We start from the raw sequence: 15,198 nt of genomic DNA on the forward strand, positions 1-15,198 counted from the left end.
GAACTGAAAGTGCATATATAAAGCAAAACTTGCTTGACTGTCATTTTATGTTGCACATTTTCTTAATTATAGTTTTATTGGAGTGCCAATTGAAATACCGGTATTAGTAGATACTCATTTCTTAAACAATTATACTTTTAATTTTCAAAAAGCATAAAAAAAATATCGCCAATCAAACAATTGTTTTCGAATGACACACATTTTGTCAGCTAAAATTCAAACTAACCAATCAGCGGGCGAATCACATCACTAAATTGATCAAGACAATCGAGCACCATGCCTCGCCGAACGCACCTGTCTGTAGCGCAGAAGGCGGAGCTGCGTCTGTACTATCGCGCACACCCGGGACTCACACATGAGGACATCATCCGCTGGGCGCAGATGCGCTTCTCTGTCCTGCTGGGGCGCTCCACGGTGGGCTCCATTTTGCGTGCACCACAGGACACGAGTCTCAACCCTGCATCCAAACGTAACCAAGAGGGACGCTTTCCTCAAATGGAGCGCGATTTGTACCAATTTGTGCTCCGATCGCCTGATCTGTCTCTAATAAGTGACCTAGTTTTGTGCTCCAAAGCGAACGAATTGCTCCAAGGACAACAATCTGTGACCAAATCGTGGGTCTTCCGCTTCAAACAGCGCCACGCGTTCTCGGCACTCAAAAGTCTTCGCAATTGCATCGACGAGTATGAGCCACGAGACGTGTTCAATCTGGACGAAACGGGACTATTATATCAGATGACACCGCGGCAGCTTCAACCTAACGAGACTAAAAGACCAAAATTGCTGAGTATTGCGCTCTGCTGCAACATGGATGGCAGTGAGAAACTCGAGCCCGTGGTGATCCACAGTGAACGGAATGGACTAAACAACACTCAAATTCCAGTTCGACTATACTCAAACGACCAAGCTTGGATGACGGGGGGCATTTTTTCAGATTGGCTGCAAGCTTTCAACTCTATAATGGAAAATCGGCATGTATTGCTGTTGGTAGACACTGCGCCGTGTCATGGATCGGAAACGAAGGATTTTGGACTGAGCAATGTGCGAGTTCGATTCCTGCCGCCCAATTCTCCTCCATATCTTCAGCCGATGCGAGCTGGAATAATGCAACAGGTCAAGATGAACGTCAAGATTTTGGGCGTTCAATGGATGCTTGATCAACGACGTGCCGCTGGTTCCAGACACTTGGAAGCGAAGATGGGACTGCTGACTGCCATGCAGCATATTGTGCAGGCTTGGCAGTATTTAATGCCGCAAATGATTCGTAACTGCTGGGCTCACACTGGAATTATCTCAGGCGACATTGTGCTCGAGTTGCAGCAACAAAACATGCCCAAAATCCCACTTGATACGTCAAGACTAGACGAACTCATATCTCTACTTGGACTAGATGAACCCATTACTGCTTCGCAGTATATCAATTTGGAGGAGAATGTACCAGAGTGGGTTCCATTCTCGGAGGAATTACCTCCAGCACCGCGATCTCGTCGTGCTTACCGTCAAAGTAAAGAACGAACTGCAACAGAAGAAAAAGAGGAGGACCAAACACAAGTCAAACCTTTGAATGACGCCGAGGCTCTTGCTGCTGCTCTCCAGTTATCTGCGTACGCATTTGCAAATCGAGTCGAAGTCCCAGGTCTTGACCACCTCATTCAAATTGCTCGAGAGCGATGCCACAATCGCCCCTAGATGTTGCTTTCTCAAGCTTTTGATGGCAATTTGTTGTCGTCATTGAAGTCCCGTCTAAGGCAAGTACTTCGTCTTCTGGTCATCGAGTGGCACAGATTTATTCTTCACCACATCAGCGATCCAGTCGTTGATGGCCGCGGCAATCGGGTCAACGCGCGTTTTCTGGATGTTGTGCCCTCCTCCGGCAAATGCAAGACGCGGACCAGCGTAGCACAACTCGCTCAGTTCCGTTGGAATTGACTCTTGAATGTACTCATCGCTCTGCGACCACGCAATTAGAGTCGGCGTCTGGAGGCGTTTAAGCAACGCGACTTGCTCGCGTGCCAAGTCGAAATCGGTGGTGCCAGCACGAACGACCGCAGCGACGAAGGGATCGGCCGACCAGTCAGCAGGGAAGCGTAACAACTTTGTGTAGATGGCCTTGACGGCCTGAGAGGCGAGAGAAGCGAGGAAGGCGTTCCCAGAGCCGAGCATCTTGATCAAGAGTGCGTTAGCTCGAGGACGCATCACATGATGAGGGCTACAACCGACGGGGGCAAGTAAGGCCAGCCCACGAATGTTGCTAGCAGGTTTTGACTTGGCTGCATTCATTGCTGCCATGTTGATAGCCGTTTGTGCGCCGAATGAGTGACCCACTAGAAATACGTTCTCGTTGCTGCTTGTAAGTTGCTGCAGCGCGTTAAACGTTAACTGTGCTGTCGGAAGCGCACTGATGCTCTCCAGATAGCGCGATTTGGCTACAGTGGATCCTTCGTATCCGGGGAGATTAATGCCAATAATTCGCACTCCTGGACGCTGCACCAACGGAATGAGGTAGCGGAAGTCTTGATAACTACCAGGAGCGCCATGTAGCAACACAATTGTCGTTTGCTTGGTGTTGTTGTCGTTTGTTGGCTGGATATCGACATATTCGATCTTGCAGCGGTCTTCAATGTCGATGAATTCGGGGAGTGGAAGTGGTGGCGGTGCAGCGCGACTCCCTCGTGGAATTAGTTTCTTTCTGCTCGGAAGGAAACTGAGCATCGAATACTGCTGATAGACAGCAGAAAGAGCCTTGGTTGTGTGAGGTGGTGAAGATCGGGAGAGTCCTCGCAACATGCTGATACCACGTCAAAAGATAGCAAACTTAGAGACCCGAGATGACGAAGATTTGTGTTGCTGAGTGCAAATTCACGTGTGAGCCCCAGTTTTGCTGCTGCCATTTCCCGTCATTCTCGACGAGATTCCATTCCCCGACGCCTCACTCACGCGAGCGCTGTTTGCAGCATGTGAATAGTCTTCAAACCATATTTCGTCATGTCCTCACGCAAGCTCTGTTCGCGTGTTCAATATGGCTACATTACAACAGCAAACTGACTTCAATATATGTCTCTACAATCATATTTTCCCAGACCTCGTCCTTCCTAGTATGTGTTCTACGGCAAATGCTGCGTCATACCGGTCTCAAGTGAATTACACCCGCTCAATATTGACTGAATCCACGAACTCATAGCAACTGTGACTTGTTCGACTCGAGTCTTTTGGATATTGTGTCCACCTCCAGCGAATTCAAGACGAGGGCCTGGGTGTGACAGCTTTCCAAGTTCTTCTGGGATTTCAGGCTCAACCAGAACGTCGTCAAGTGCCCAAGCTACGAACACGGGCATTCTAGTTTCCTTTAGAAAGTTCACTTGAGTTCGAATCAATGGGAACTTCGTAGTACCTGCACGAATCACAGCAGATACACAGGAAGTCGCTGGTGTCCGTCTGGGAAACCCAAGAAGCTCCGTATACAAATACTTGACAAAGCGTGTTGCTAAGCGAACCACGACAGCACTGCGAGATCGTAATAGTGTGACCAGCATCTTTATCGGTATTTCTTTGACCATTCTTTGAGGAACGCACCCTGCCGGAGCCAGCACTGCGATCCCTCGAAGTCTGATTGTGTTGACGTTATCACCAGCAATTCGCAGCGTCTCGTTCATTGCTGCCATGTTGATCACGGTGTGGGCACCAAAGGAGTGGCCAACGAGGAATATATCACCCCCATCAGTTGCTATTGTACCGCAAAGTTGACGAATCGCTTGCAACACCACTTCTGCACTTCGTAGTGCTGACACTGTCTTGAGGTAGTGTGCTTTGTCCACCTCTGAGCCCATGTAGCCTGGAAGATTAACACCGATGAGACGAAGACCAGGCTGCTGCTCTGCAAGCAATGGGATGAGGTAGCGATAATCTCCAAAACTCCCAGGAGCGCCATGAACACATACAACTGTCGCTGAGACGTGATCCTTGGATTGTGTTGGCTCGACGTCAACATACTCGATTTTACAGATATTGTCGATTTGGAGATACTTGGGGTCTGGTAGTGGTGGCGGCGGGGGGCGAGGCTCATGTACAACACGCGGAGATCTGCAACAAGGCAGGATACCCAAGTAACCCGTAGCTGGCATCACGTTTAACAAGCGTGAAGACTAATGCTAGTCAACTAGAGCCATGTCATACTTCCAAGAATAAATCGCAGGTCAATACAACCCTAGTGTGTACATGTACTAAGTATGAATACGACGACTCGGGTTCCTGAGTTCAGTCCCTGATCTTACGCTGCTGATGAGACTGGCTCCTCTAGCTTGTCTGTAGCTACGACTTCTTCGATCCACTTGGTGATCGCGGATGAAATTTCTTCCGCACGAGTCTTCTGAACGTTGTGGCCACCACCGGAAAATTCCAGGTGTGGCCCATCCGGACACAACTTTAAGAGTTCTTGTGGGATCTCTGGCTGGATATGTTCATCATTCTTTGCCCACGCGACGAGAGTGGGAGTTTGAAGGCTTCCCAGCAACTTGGCTTGGTCTCGAATCAAGTCGAAGTCCGTTGTACCCGTTCGGATCACCGCCGAGACGAATAATTCCGCTGGCGAGTTACTCGGGAAGCGTAATAGTTTGGTGTACACAAACTTGGTGATGTACGTGGCCGCACTAACAGCCCATGAGTTCTCGGACTTGAGCATCTTCACCATCAGCGCAATGGCCCCTAGCTTCAGACTTTTATGCGGTTCACAACCTGCAGGGGCCAACAAGGCCATACCACGAATGGCAACACTTTGCGTCTCCGTCGCATTAAACGCCGCCATGTTCATGACGGTGTGCGCTCCGAAGGAATGACCAACCAAGAAGACGTCTCCGTGTTCATCCTTGGAGTCACAAAGCTGTCGAACTCCGTCCAGCACTAGCTCAGAGGTTCGAAGGGCGTTGACAGTCTCGACATAACGAGCTTTCTCGACCACAGAACCCCCACAACCAGGAAGATTGATCCCAATGATACGAAGACCAGGATGCTTAGCAAGAAGCGGGATGAGGTAGCGGAAGTCTCGGTAGGTACCAGGAGCACCGTGGACCAGAACGATCGTCGCAATCTTTGCTACAGCAGGTCGAACGTCGATGTATTCGAGCTTACAGCAGCCCTTGATCTCCAAATACTTTGGCTCTGGAAGTGGAGGCGGTGGAGCGCGATACTCTCGTGTAACTAAAGTCGTTCGCTGAGGTAGAAGACTTGGAACAGAAGAGACGACGGAGTAGCATTGACGACCAGCATATTCCACGCTTCTTGCAGAAAGTGACAGCACCCGGTTACTAACCGAAGCCACACGATTCCATAGCGCCATCTTGACCGTAATACACTTCGAACGGAAAAATAAATTGTGAGGTACTTCAGGATGGAGTTCTCACAAAGCCTTTTCCGTCCCACTTGCATCTAGTATTAAAAAGGTTTACAAGACAAGAAATGGTAATCATTAAAAAGTTTATTGCCGTTATTATGGCAAGAGTTGGATTGGCTGCTCTTTAGCGTGATCTTCTTCATCTACCACTTCTTCTATCCATTTGCTCAACGCGTTGCCAATTTGTTCTGCTCGAGTCTTTTGCACGTTGTGTCCTCCCTTAGCGAAGACTAAACGCGGTCCAGGAGAACAAAGTCGAGCGAGTTCAACAGGGATCTCTTCCTCCATAAACACGTCGTTCTGCGACCACGCAGCGAGTGTCGGTATCTTCAGCTCACGCAGAATATCAACTTGTTTGCGGATCACGTTGAAGTCAGTCGTTCCTGCGCGGACAAGACCCGCGAGGTAGTGACCAGCTGGCTGATCACTAGGGAACTTTAGCAGTCTAGTATAGATCGCTTTGATAAAGTACGACGTTAATACAGAGATCACGGGGTTATCTCTCTGCAACATATTCACTACCATAGCACTCTCGCGAGGCCGCAGGACCTTATGAGGCCGGCAGCCAGCAGGAGCCAACAATGCCATGCCCCGAACCGTGAACTTCTTGTGCTTCTCCTGAGCCGCCACGTTGATCACCGTGTGTGCTCCGAAGGAGTGACCAACGAGGAACACATTGTCACTACCTTCGTGTCCACCACAGAGCTTGTTCACAACTTCTAGTACCAATTCAGCAGTGGGCAACGCGCTGACACTGTCGAGATAATGTTCTCCAGATACTTTGGACCCGGCGTAACCTGGCAAGTTGATGCCGAGGATACGCCAGTGAGGGTGATTCAGTTTTGGAATCAAATGACGGAAGTCATTGTAGCTGCCTGGTGCGCCATGCACCAATACGATTGTCACTGGAGCTTCATGACCTCGAAGAGCTTCTTTAAAAGGCGGGATGTCGATGTACTCAACTGTACAGCGACCATGAACGTCGAGATACTTTGGTGAGGGAAGAGGCGGCGGTGGATCTCGTGCTTCACGTGGCGTCGCATCAACTCGAGGAAGGAAACGCCAGCGTTTATAGTTCTTCACAATCGACAACAACCGAGCATGAGGAACGCGTAGCATTAGCAATTGAGTCTGCACGTGACGAGTCGGAGCTGATGTCGACTCAACACTTCGGTTTATGTAACGATGATCGTAAACAATGCAGTGGAGACGTTCACAATCCGTATCACTCTCGAATCAGACACCACCACGCGAAGCAAAGAGGAGATGAAGGCAGTGGTCAGAGCTTCTCGTCGTCTTAGGAGCGCTGCAAGGCAGCATGGAGTTGCAAAACTCGATATGGGAGCTCCCGGTTCATTTTTGGTCGCCAGGCAAAGCTTAGGGCCTTCTCCTTTCGTGTCATTCTCCACGAAGCCACGGGCCTCACCACCTCCGCTTCCGGAACCTCTAGTCATCGACGTGGACGACAAGTGCAAGATCGAGTACATCGACGTCAAACCAGAAGATCTGAGCGCTGCGGCGCCGACGCTGGTGCTGATCCACGGCGCTCCAGGAACGTACAGAGACTTCCGTCACCTCATTCCATTGCTGAAAGACCGTGGCGTTCGAGTGGTTGGCGTCAACTTGCCTGGTTTTGCAGGCTCGACGATTCTAGACACGACAAACTACTACGATCATATCAGTGCATTCCCGTCCGTACAGCTCACATACAAGGCCATGCAGGGCGTGCTCAAAGCCTCAGACAACGTGTTCGTGCTGGGCCATTCATTCGGAGGCCACGCAGCCGTTCACTTTACAGGAATCAATGCGGATGAACAGAGAATTAACATCAAAGGACTGGTACTCCTCGCTGGAGCGGGACATCGTCCACATCAAGCACTGAGCCCCCGTTTAAACGATTTCTTGTGGAAAATGCTACGGTCGGGTTTACCCATGATCGAAAGTACATCCAAGTGGCTCGTCCGACAGCTCTACATCAAGTCGTTCAAGTTCCCGGACAGCAAACTACCGGACTACTTCACGGCTGGCATTGTACGGTGTGCCACGGCCGACTTCCCGTTGTTTGCCAGGCATTTAGAGAAGAATCGAGCACTGCCGAGTTTTCTGGCGTGGGCTAAAGATGACGCGCTGATTGAGGAAGAGATTTTTCTGGATGTAAGTGCAGTGTGCCATCCAGGTCCTCGACTGGCGTTCAAGAAGGGAGGACACAATGTCCAGAAGACCAAAGCTGCTTTTCTCGCTGATGAGCTCACTGACTGGATGGACAACGTCGTGCAAGGCAAAGAACAGAGCGAAGTCTACTCCACAAACGTGGAGATTCATCCCTAAGTATCGAGTTCGATGTAGAAATCCATGAACCATTGGACAGTCCCGATGCACTGCAACTTGATCATATCAAGCCAATTTCATCCTCAACATGGAGAATGTAGCCATCCCGCATTTCTGCCCAATCTCCCCTACCCTCTTCACTTTCATTCGTCAAAACTGCTATTCAGACGTCCATCATTGGTCATCCTCAAGTGTACCAAAATTTCGGCACCTTGTCGCATGGGAAGGAATCAGTCTTCCAGATTCCGCATTGGCGTTCTCGACCAGCCCCTTGGCACTTCATGACGCTCTCCTCGCCGACGCTCCGGACGCGCAGCCGCAGTGGCAGTGACCACGCGAGCTACTTGGCCAAACCTCGTCGCGCGCGCGGCAGTATGGACTCGACAGCATCGTCCGCCAGCGGCGGTGGCAGCGCCAGCAGCTCCGTTTTGCGCGTGTCCAAAGAAGTGGAGAACATCGGCGCGCGTGTGCCCATGTCCAAGAAGCGCGTGACTTGGCGCTTCGTCCTCGCCGGCTCGGAACAGGTTCACACAGTGATGCTGGAGCACAGCCGCATCTCGGCCAAGAAGCGACTGAAACTTGACGGCCGCCGCCTCTACAGCTGTGACCACTACGCGACCAACTGGCACTACGACTTCCACGTGGGCCAGGACACTCTCACACCCTTCCGCGTTGTTATCAGAGACGTCAAGTCGTCCGTAGTGGACCAAGGGAAGCTCGAGACGGTCTACGATCTCCTAGCCGAAGGTGTCCACTGGGACCTGCTGGCGGAAAGATTTCTGCCAATCGCTCATCGCCACCATACAGGGTCCGTTTGGAGCAGTGACATGTATGTGCGTCGCGTGGAGGACACTCGTGGACAACTGTTAAGTGACGGAGATGAACGTCCACCTGGGACGCTACTAACCTGGACATTTGCCTTTGGAGTGAACGGCAGTATCCACAAATTCGAGCTCCGAGATCTGGAAAAAGGCGAGTTTGTGGTGGTTCTGGACTGCCGCGAACTTAAGCGAGTGAGCTTTGACGACATCCATGAGGACATGTGGGAGTTCGAGTACGATCTGGAAGATCAACATGAGCTGGACCTTGTGGTGACGCTGGTGGACGAAGAGAAGACGTACGATTTCTTCATAGACGGTAGCGCGTGGAGCGACATTAGCCAGACCAACTTTGTGCTCGAGTCGGGGTGGTATCCCGTGTACTCGCGCTCTCGCAGTGCCGTCTACTTCCGTCATGAACAGACTGGGAACACTCAATGGGAGAAGCCGATAGTTGACCGCGAGGATTCACGAGTGAACCGTCCGATTCAGGAGTTTGAACAGGTTTCTCCAGGTTCTCAGGGTCTGGACGACCTGATCCATAGCATGCACGCTGCGTCGGTCAAGGAAACGATCCAGGAGGAGCCTGAAAGCGAACATGAAGAAGCGCCTCAGCTGGTGCCAATGAAACAGCCACTGCAGCCAGTACAGGAAGTCCCCGAAGCGCTGGAAAGACAGGAAGTGCAGGAAGCCAACCTCATTGACTTCTCCGATATGGGTGCAGTACACTCTTCGCCTCAGAAGCCGATGCATGGGTACGAAGGGTTTGATCCGTTCAACCCTGCTACTCACACCGGATTCGTCCAAAAGGAGCAGAATTCCAAGCACACACAAGCACCAGTGGATCTACTGAGCCTTTAGAGGGCGTAAGGCTTTCAAGCGAGTGCGTTATTTATGTGTAGGGAAAGTTGGTAGTTTGCATTCATAGTGAGGCAGACAGAAAGAGTCTGTAGGTTTTCCTAGTAGCTCAGTGGGTAGCTAATTAAGAAGTTTCTTGATCAAGTCGTTGAGTGGCTCTTGTTCGCGTTTGTCCACGAGGTCGAACTGCGTCACGAAGGCCATAAAGTGTTTAAAACACGAGTTGAGGTGTGCTTCAGCACCAATGCTGACGATCTTGTCAAAGTGCGAGTAGTATACGTGTGCGTAGACTCTGAAGAGACGACGGAAGATGTTCTTTACCACAGACTGGAAGCCGCGACAATAGGGAACTCCTTCACGCGTTGGGAAGAGCGTCTCGTCACTCAGCAACTCCTCCACCCACGTCATGAGCATGTCGATGTACTCGGGGGCCGCGAGTTTCGCTGGCGTCTTGTACTCTTTGTTGTCCTTCCACAAATACTCGAACTTGGGCCCAGCTCGCATCTCTGGACATGATTCGCACGTGCAAAACTCGAGGATTGTACCATACACGATGCTGATCTCGTTGAAGAAGTCCACTGCTGCTCATAGGTAAAATAATATTAGGGAAGAGTTTATGCCAAGAAAGAATCACTATTATCAGACGTACTGTGGACAGCAAGCCACTCGTTCAAGTCTTCTCCTTCAGGTAGCGCAACAGCATTCCTCATATCGCCACTACCAATAGAACATGAGTAAAAAGCATAAAAGGCAACTTTTTCGTTTGCAACTTCAACAAGAGTAATGGTTGACCTACTTTCCCAGTGTGGCTTGAGCGTGCTTGTGCAGATCATAGCGCTTGGTACCGTGGCTGTGGCTCTTTTGCGGTCGGAAAGTCTTGTTACGGTTGAACAGGTTGTTCATGGTGAATACACTCGTTCCCAAGTCGGCAAATGAACAAATGCAAGCAACTTTTAGACATTAGCAAATCGCCTGCCACAAATAGCGCAGACGAAAACAAAAAACCGTTATTTGCGAACTTAAGGCGAACTTAACGGGCTCTGGTCATACGTGGCAAAATGATCCGCAGTATTAGGGAGCTCGTCGCTCCCGAGGACGTAGGGGTCACTCTGCCCCACGAGCACGTTCTGCATCATATTGGCGCTAATTCAGCAACCGCTTCCTCTAATGCTGACCTGGAGATCCGCTTTGAAGACCTGATTGACTATCGTCTCGATCCTTTCGCTCACGGAGGTCGCAATCTGCTAATGCAGAAGGAGGACGAAGCTTTCCGAGAGCTAGAGAAGTTGCAGCAATTAAAGGGCAAAAATCTGAAGCCTTTGGTTGTTGATATGACCCTCCCAATTCAGGGACGTGACGTTTTCGTGAAGGAACGACTTCATTTGGACAAAAGACTGGAAGATCTGAATCTACTGACGGTCACAACGTTTGAGGTTGAGAGGATTAATGACGCGTTTGCTATTGGATTAACAGCGAAGGAGCAGAGTGAACGTATTGCTAAAACGTTGGAAGCAGAGCTCATGTTTGGAATAGAAAGTGGAGGAAGTGTGGTGTTTCCTGGAGCCATATACCAGCAGATTTGCGCGGTTAATGGAGAGCTCAGTGCAAAGGAACAGGTTCTGGCACACGGACTGGGGTTGGTATGTACGGTAGAAACGCTGCTGTGATAATTTAAAGGGTATTGCTGACTTTGTTTTGGGTGCTTTTGATATGACAGGCACAAGCGAAGACACATGCACCACTGTATTTGTCATTTTCGTGCGACGAGCAGATGATTCGAGTTTGGATCCGCGCGCTATTGGATGCAGGTGCTGAGAAGAAGAAACTTGTGGTGTGTCACGCGGATCGTTGGTGTGGAGAAGGAGCCGATTGCGCATTTCTTCTGGAGCTGCTGCTTGACTCGGGCGTCTCGGTGCTTTTCAATATGGTCGGTCTGCTGGCAGTAAGCGATGCGATGATGATCAACCCGTGCCTCTCAAGCACCAGTGAATCTTTGGACAATGAAGACCAACTACCTCCTTCCGATAGTCGCCTCGCTAAGTGGATTGCAGGCTTGATGAAGACCAAGCCGCAATATTCTTCCCAGATTCTCTTGTCTACGAACGTGCACCAGCGAATTCAATATCGACGCTATGGAGGTGGAGGCTACACGTATTTGTTTGAGTATTTCAAGCACCGTCTTTTGCGTCAAGGAATCTCTGAAGCTCAATGGGATCAGATAGTACGCACGAATGTCGTGGATCTACTGGCTTGGTATGTACCTCCTGAAGCCCCGCCAATTCCGAAGAATTATCTGCAATGTTCGATCTGTGAAAAGTACTTTGAGCCGATTGAGGGCGAGTATTTCACCAAGTTTACGTTCATCTACTGCGGTACCAAGTGTCTACGTCGTCATAGCAGGCAAAAGTTCGCCCCGCTTCCACCAAAATAAATTTGGAAATGAAGGGGAAAGTTGGAGAATAACTATCATAGTCCGAAGAAATTTGTCAGTCTTAGACTGGCTTGATTAAATTCGCTAGCGATGCCACTGCACCTTCAGGCAGTCTCTTTCTGAGCGCTCGCTGAAATGATGTTGCTTGGCGGATTTGAGACCTCACAGCTTTGCGTAGCTTGATATTCTCCACCTCACTGGTTTGTCGGAGCAGGAACTGACGCTCGGCGATCCTTTTCCACATCTGTACTCCACTTGTCTTGATTGATTGACGCTTCCCTTTTAACCTGTTCGTTTTTGCGCTTACTTTCACCTTGTTTTTGAGCTCTTGAAGCCTGGCTGATAGTCGTTTGATAATTTGGCGTGCATGGTAGACTTCTTGCTGCTGTCGCTGACGCCACGTTCGTTTCTTTCGCACTTCCAACTGCTCAGAGCTAAGGGAGTTGGAAGGCGGGGATGGCGCGTCAGTTGTTATTGCTGGGATAACGTAAGCTCTGTTTGCTATTTCATACTCCGTTAGAAACGCGAGTACCGAGGATTTCACCACAGAGAAGTCGTCGATTTCCGATGTCATTACAGACAACGATTCTGGTAGGTTCTGGAAGATTTCAAAGTAAAGAAAGGAGAGGCGGGTCTTAACCAACAAGTCTCGTAAGTCATGGGATCAGATTGCGCGCATGAATTTCGTACGTCATACGAGGTACCGCTATGCGGTCCGAGATCAATCAACTCCGGCTTTCACTAAAAGTTTCCATCCAGCCAGATTGCATATTGAAATCTACTACATATAAGTACTTAGGAAGTAGTGATTGTAGTATAGTACATGCAATACTCATTTATGTGCTCACCAAAGGAGTTATACGTAAACTTTATTTTGGCACTATGATGGCCTTTCTTCAATAAAGGCATAAAATGTAGTAAAACTGTTGTCGAAACAAACCATAGGAAAAAAAGACGTAGCAGTTGCGGTTGTTCATCCGAGGGTGATATTCTGCTTGGAGCAGCTACTTCGTATTACTTTGAAGTACTACTTACTGCTCGTCCGAATCAGCTTGTCTTCTAGGGCATAGTTGTACTGTGTAGCAAAGCCTTCCCAGGTCTTGAGACCGATTTCGATACTTGGGCATCCTGTCATGTCTGAGGATAATAAATCTCCATAGGAAACCGCTTCACGATGCGTCAGGATTATCGTCGTCGGACCACGTGACGAGGGTTCCCCACGCAACAAGACCCTGCGGTTGGTCTCGACAAATGATAATGGACCAATACTTGGTTCTATAAGCGATCGCGTAATGAACACGACTCGGTCTTTCTCGACGTATTTCCGAGTCACAATTCGCATGACGATACTGAAATCGATACCTTCCAATGAAAATGGGAAACCCATGCTGATCATACGCGTATTATCGTCGGTAGCACTCTGCCATCACATATATCTGGTCAGTTTAAAACGCACCGAAAAGATCAACTCATGTCTAACGTACCTGCATGAAAAACAGGGCGGGGTCTTCACTGTCTGCTGTATCAGGAGTCCAAATCGCCTTCTCTATCTGAAGTAGATCAAATGGTATCGCATAGCTATCCAGGAACTCCACCAGCGTCATTCGTGCTCCACTGTTCATTGAGTTCTTCTGTAGACCAGAGCGTGACAATTGATCCATTCCCACTTGTTTGAAAAAGATGTCCAAGCCTCCGTACAGCTCGTCTATCCCTACCTTGAGTTGGTTAAACACGGCCTCATTATTCAACGGCGGGGTTGCTCGTTTCGAATGGTGCTGTAACTGGTTTATCATATCCATCTCAGGTGACATCAAAATAGCTCGAAGCTTTCGTTTGACTGCACGATTCAACGATTTCGCTTTTTGTATGTGATACTCCAGTGATTCCCGCAGGTTGGTGTTCTCCTGTTCGCTGATCGAACGAAGATTGGCTTGATGTTGTGCAGTGTTTTCCCATATCGACGCGTGCGAGCTGAACGGCGATGAATCTTTTGCCGCTTTAATCTTCTTTGACTGTCGATATCTGGAATGCACCCCAAGTGCATATTTGAGTTGTTGGAGTTCGGCGGAGAGCTGCTTCACCTCGTCCCTAAGGTTCAGAATCTCCTCTTTACGACGCTGGCGCCACGATTTCTTCTTTTCCACGGGCTCTTCAGACGTAATACAAAAACTAGAGCTGTCGGATTGTGTCGACATAGCGCCACAGTGTGAGGTAGTCGAGATCGTTGGAACTGGTTCCATTTCGTCCACCAAATCACAGTCAGCAAGGAATGCGAATACTGATGCTTCGTCCAGCAGGAAATCCATGTCGCCATACATTGGGGAAGGCATGATGTCTTCCAGATTGTCTTACCAGTCGCGTGAAGATTTCAAGAATGAAGCTACAGACAATACCATCCGCATTGTGGTAAACAAATCGAACTCGAAGAATCGTAATCACCAGTGTAGAAGATCCGCTTCGTTGTCTACCGCGGTGTCCGTGAGATGGGTCTCCACTTGTGATATTCGTAGGGTCTCGATCCGGTTCTCCACCCTGGCAGGACCGATAGCGATCACACCAATAATTGACTTTTCGTACCGAGATGACCTCTTATTCACAGAAGATATAACTCTCGTTCAGAATTATTAGACAACTATGTCGTGCGTAACGAACTCACGCCTTCAAGCATCTCCGCAGCTTCATTTCCCGTTTCTTGTTCAGCTCTACCATTGTCCCCACGAAACGATCAACATTACCACCTTCATCTCCACCTCCAAAACGCATCGGCGCAACTCTCACATGACTGTGGATAATTGCGGAAGCGAACGACTTACAAGTGTCTGGGTCTGGTCGAAGGATTTCAATCCAACCTGTTTCATTGGCGTTCATCCCATGCCACCCCTCGGTAAATGCACGCCACACGAGGACGTACCGGTTTGACTCCACATACTTCCTTGCCGCGGAAGACTGACAAGGCAACTCTCTCCCCAGATACTGACGGATGCGCGAGATCGTGCTTCACTGCGACCATGTTCTCGTTATCACCCACGTCGTCGTTATAGTGACCATCACCTGACCCGATTAACATGACAGACGAAATAGCGTTGCAGAATTGGTCGAACGAAGCAGGTACAATACGTCCATCGGTGCTTACAACGCTTTGACCGAGTTTATGCCATTCTCGCGGTTTATAAGACACAGGAAAATTCGAAGTCCCACACACGACCCCATCTCTCCTTTCCTCGTATAGAGGAGCCAGATTGGACTTCAATGCTCTAAGCAGCGGGACGAGATTACACTCAGCCGATGACGACGAAAGATTATACAAGCTCAGACTTTTATCAGCGGCAGTGTCTGGCACGTAGCGCAGATAATCGGCGAGGCAAACAGCAGTTTAG

General features: G+C 49.5%; 11 protein-coding genes across 11 annotated transcripts; 3 read left to right on the forward strand and 8 right to left on the reverse strand.

The window, feature by feature from the left end:
* Positions 1 to 1,743: 1,743 nt before the first annotated feature.
* Positions 1,744 to 2,787, reverse strand: PPTG_14182 (hypothetical protein; the record flags this gene model as incomplete). Its single annotated transcript, XM_008911171.1, has 1 exon — positions 1,744 to 2,787. One exon carries the CDS (start codon positions 2,785 to 2,787, stop codon positions 1,744 to 1,746), a length of 1,044 nt encoding a protein of 347 aa, XP_008909419.1.
* Positions 2,788 to 3,006: 219 nt separating this feature from the next.
* PPTG_14183 (hypothetical protein) lies at positions 3,007 to 4,121 on the reverse strand (the record flags this gene model as incomplete). Its single annotated transcript, XM_008911172.1, has 1 exon — positions 3,007 to 4,121. One exon carries the CDS (start codon positions 4,119 to 4,121, stop codon positions 3,105 to 3,107), a length of 1,017 nt encoding a protein of 338 aa, XP_008909420.1. The 3' UTR covers positions 3,007 to 3,104.
* A 146-nt stretch (positions 4,122 to 4,267) lies between these two features.
* Positions 4,268 to 5,332, reverse strand: PPTG_23510 (hypothetical protein; the record flags this gene model as incomplete). Its single annotated transcript, XM_008911173.1, has 1 exon — positions 4,268 to 5,332. One exon carries the CDS (start codon positions 5,330 to 5,332, stop codon positions 4,268 to 4,270), a length of 1,065 nt encoding a protein of 354 aa, XP_008909421.1.
* Positions 5,333 to 5,436: 104 nt separating this feature from the next.
* On the reverse strand, positions 5,437 to 6,711 carry PPTG_23511 (hypothetical protein). Its single transcript, XM_008911174.1, has one exon. The coding sequence runs from the start codon at positions 6,503 to 6,505 to the stop codon at positions 5,483 to 5,485; it is 1,023 nt and encodes a 340-aa protein (XP_008909422.1). The 5' UTR covers positions 6,506 to 6,711; the 3' UTR covers positions 5,437 to 5,482.
* On the forward strand, positions 6,346 to 7,841 carry PPTG_14185 (hypothetical protein). Its single transcript, XM_008911175.1, has one exon. It carries the CDS (start codon positions 6,572 to 6,574, stop codon positions 7,712 to 7,714), a length of 1,143 nt encoding a protein of 380 aa, XP_008909423.1. The 5' UTR covers positions 6,346 to 6,571; the 3' UTR covers positions 7,715 to 7,841.
* A 26-nt stretch (positions 7,842 to 7,867) lies between these two features.
* PPTG_14186 (hypothetical protein) lies at positions 7,868 to 9,592 on the forward strand. The gene has a single exon (XM_008911176.1). The coding sequence runs from the start codon at positions 7,996 to 7,998 to the stop codon at positions 9,391 to 9,393; it is 1,398 nt and encodes a 465-aa protein (XP_008909424.1). The 5' UTR covers positions 7,868 to 7,995; the 3' UTR covers positions 9,394 to 9,592.
* Positions 9,593 to 9,649: 57 nt separating this feature from the next.
* On the reverse strand, positions 9,650 to 10,318 carry PPTG_14187 (hypothetical protein; the record flags this gene model as incomplete). Its single annotated transcript, XM_008911177.1, has 4 exons — positions 10,187 to 10,318; positions 10,040 to 10,107; positions 9,712 to 9,971; positions 9,650 to 9,682 (listed from the first exon to the last, which is right to left on the reverse strand). Exons 1-4 carry the CDS (start codon positions 10,291 to 10,293, stop codon positions 9,650 to 9,652), a joined length of 468 nt encoding a protein of 155 aa, XP_008909425.1. The 5' UTR covers positions 10,294 to 10,318.
* Positions 10,319 to 10,356: 38 nt separating this feature from the next.
* PPTG_14188 (hypothetical protein) lies at positions 10,357 to 12,247 on the forward strand. Its single transcript, XM_008911178.1, has 3 exons — positions 10,357 to 11,030; positions 11,108 to 12,110; positions 12,196 to 12,247. Exons 1-2 carry the CDS (start codon positions 10,449 to 10,451, stop codon positions 11,819 to 11,821), a joined length of 1,296 nt encoding a protein of 431 aa, XP_008909426.1. The 5' UTR covers positions 10,357 to 10,448; the 3' UTR covers positions 11,822 to 12,110; positions 12,196 to 12,247.
* Positions 11,862 to 12,424, reverse strand: PPTG_23512 (hypothetical protein). The gene has a single exon (XM_008911179.1). It carries the CDS (start codon positions 12,393 to 12,395, stop codon positions 11,883 to 11,885), a length of 513 nt encoding a protein of 170 aa, XP_008909427.1. The 5' UTR covers positions 12,396 to 12,424; the 3' UTR covers positions 11,862 to 11,882.
* Positions 12,425 to 12,848: 424 nt separating this feature from the next.
* PPTG_14189 (hypothetical protein) lies at positions 12,849 to 14,151 on the reverse strand (the record flags this gene model as incomplete). Its single annotated transcript, XM_008911180.1, has 2 exons — positions 12,849 to 13,241; positions 13,306 to 14,151. The coding sequence occupies 2 exons, from the start codon at positions 14,149 to 14,151 to the stop codon at positions 12,849 to 12,851; spliced, it is 1,239 nt and encodes a 412-aa protein (XP_008909428.1).
* Positions 14,152 to 14,453: 302 nt separating this feature from the next.
* Positions 14,454 to 14,888, reverse strand: PPTG_23513 (hypothetical protein; the record flags this gene model as incomplete). The annotated part of the gene is made up of 3 exons (XM_008911181.1): positions 14,454 to 14,523; positions 14,600 to 14,670; positions 14,733 to 14,888. The coding sequence occupies 3 exons, from the start codon at positions 14,886 to 14,888 to the stop codon at positions 14,454 to 14,456; spliced, it is 297 nt and encodes a 98-aa protein (XP_008909429.1).
* Positions 14,889 to 15,198: the final 310 nt, after the last annotated feature.

Source organism: Phytophthora parasitica, assembly GCF_000247585.1.
Source record: "Phytophthora parasitica INRA-310 unplaced genomic scaffold supercont2.40, whole genome shotgun sequence".
Lineage (NCBI taxonomy): Eukaryota > Oomycota > Peronosporomycetes > Peronosporales > Peronosporaceae > Phytophthora > Phytophthora nicotianae.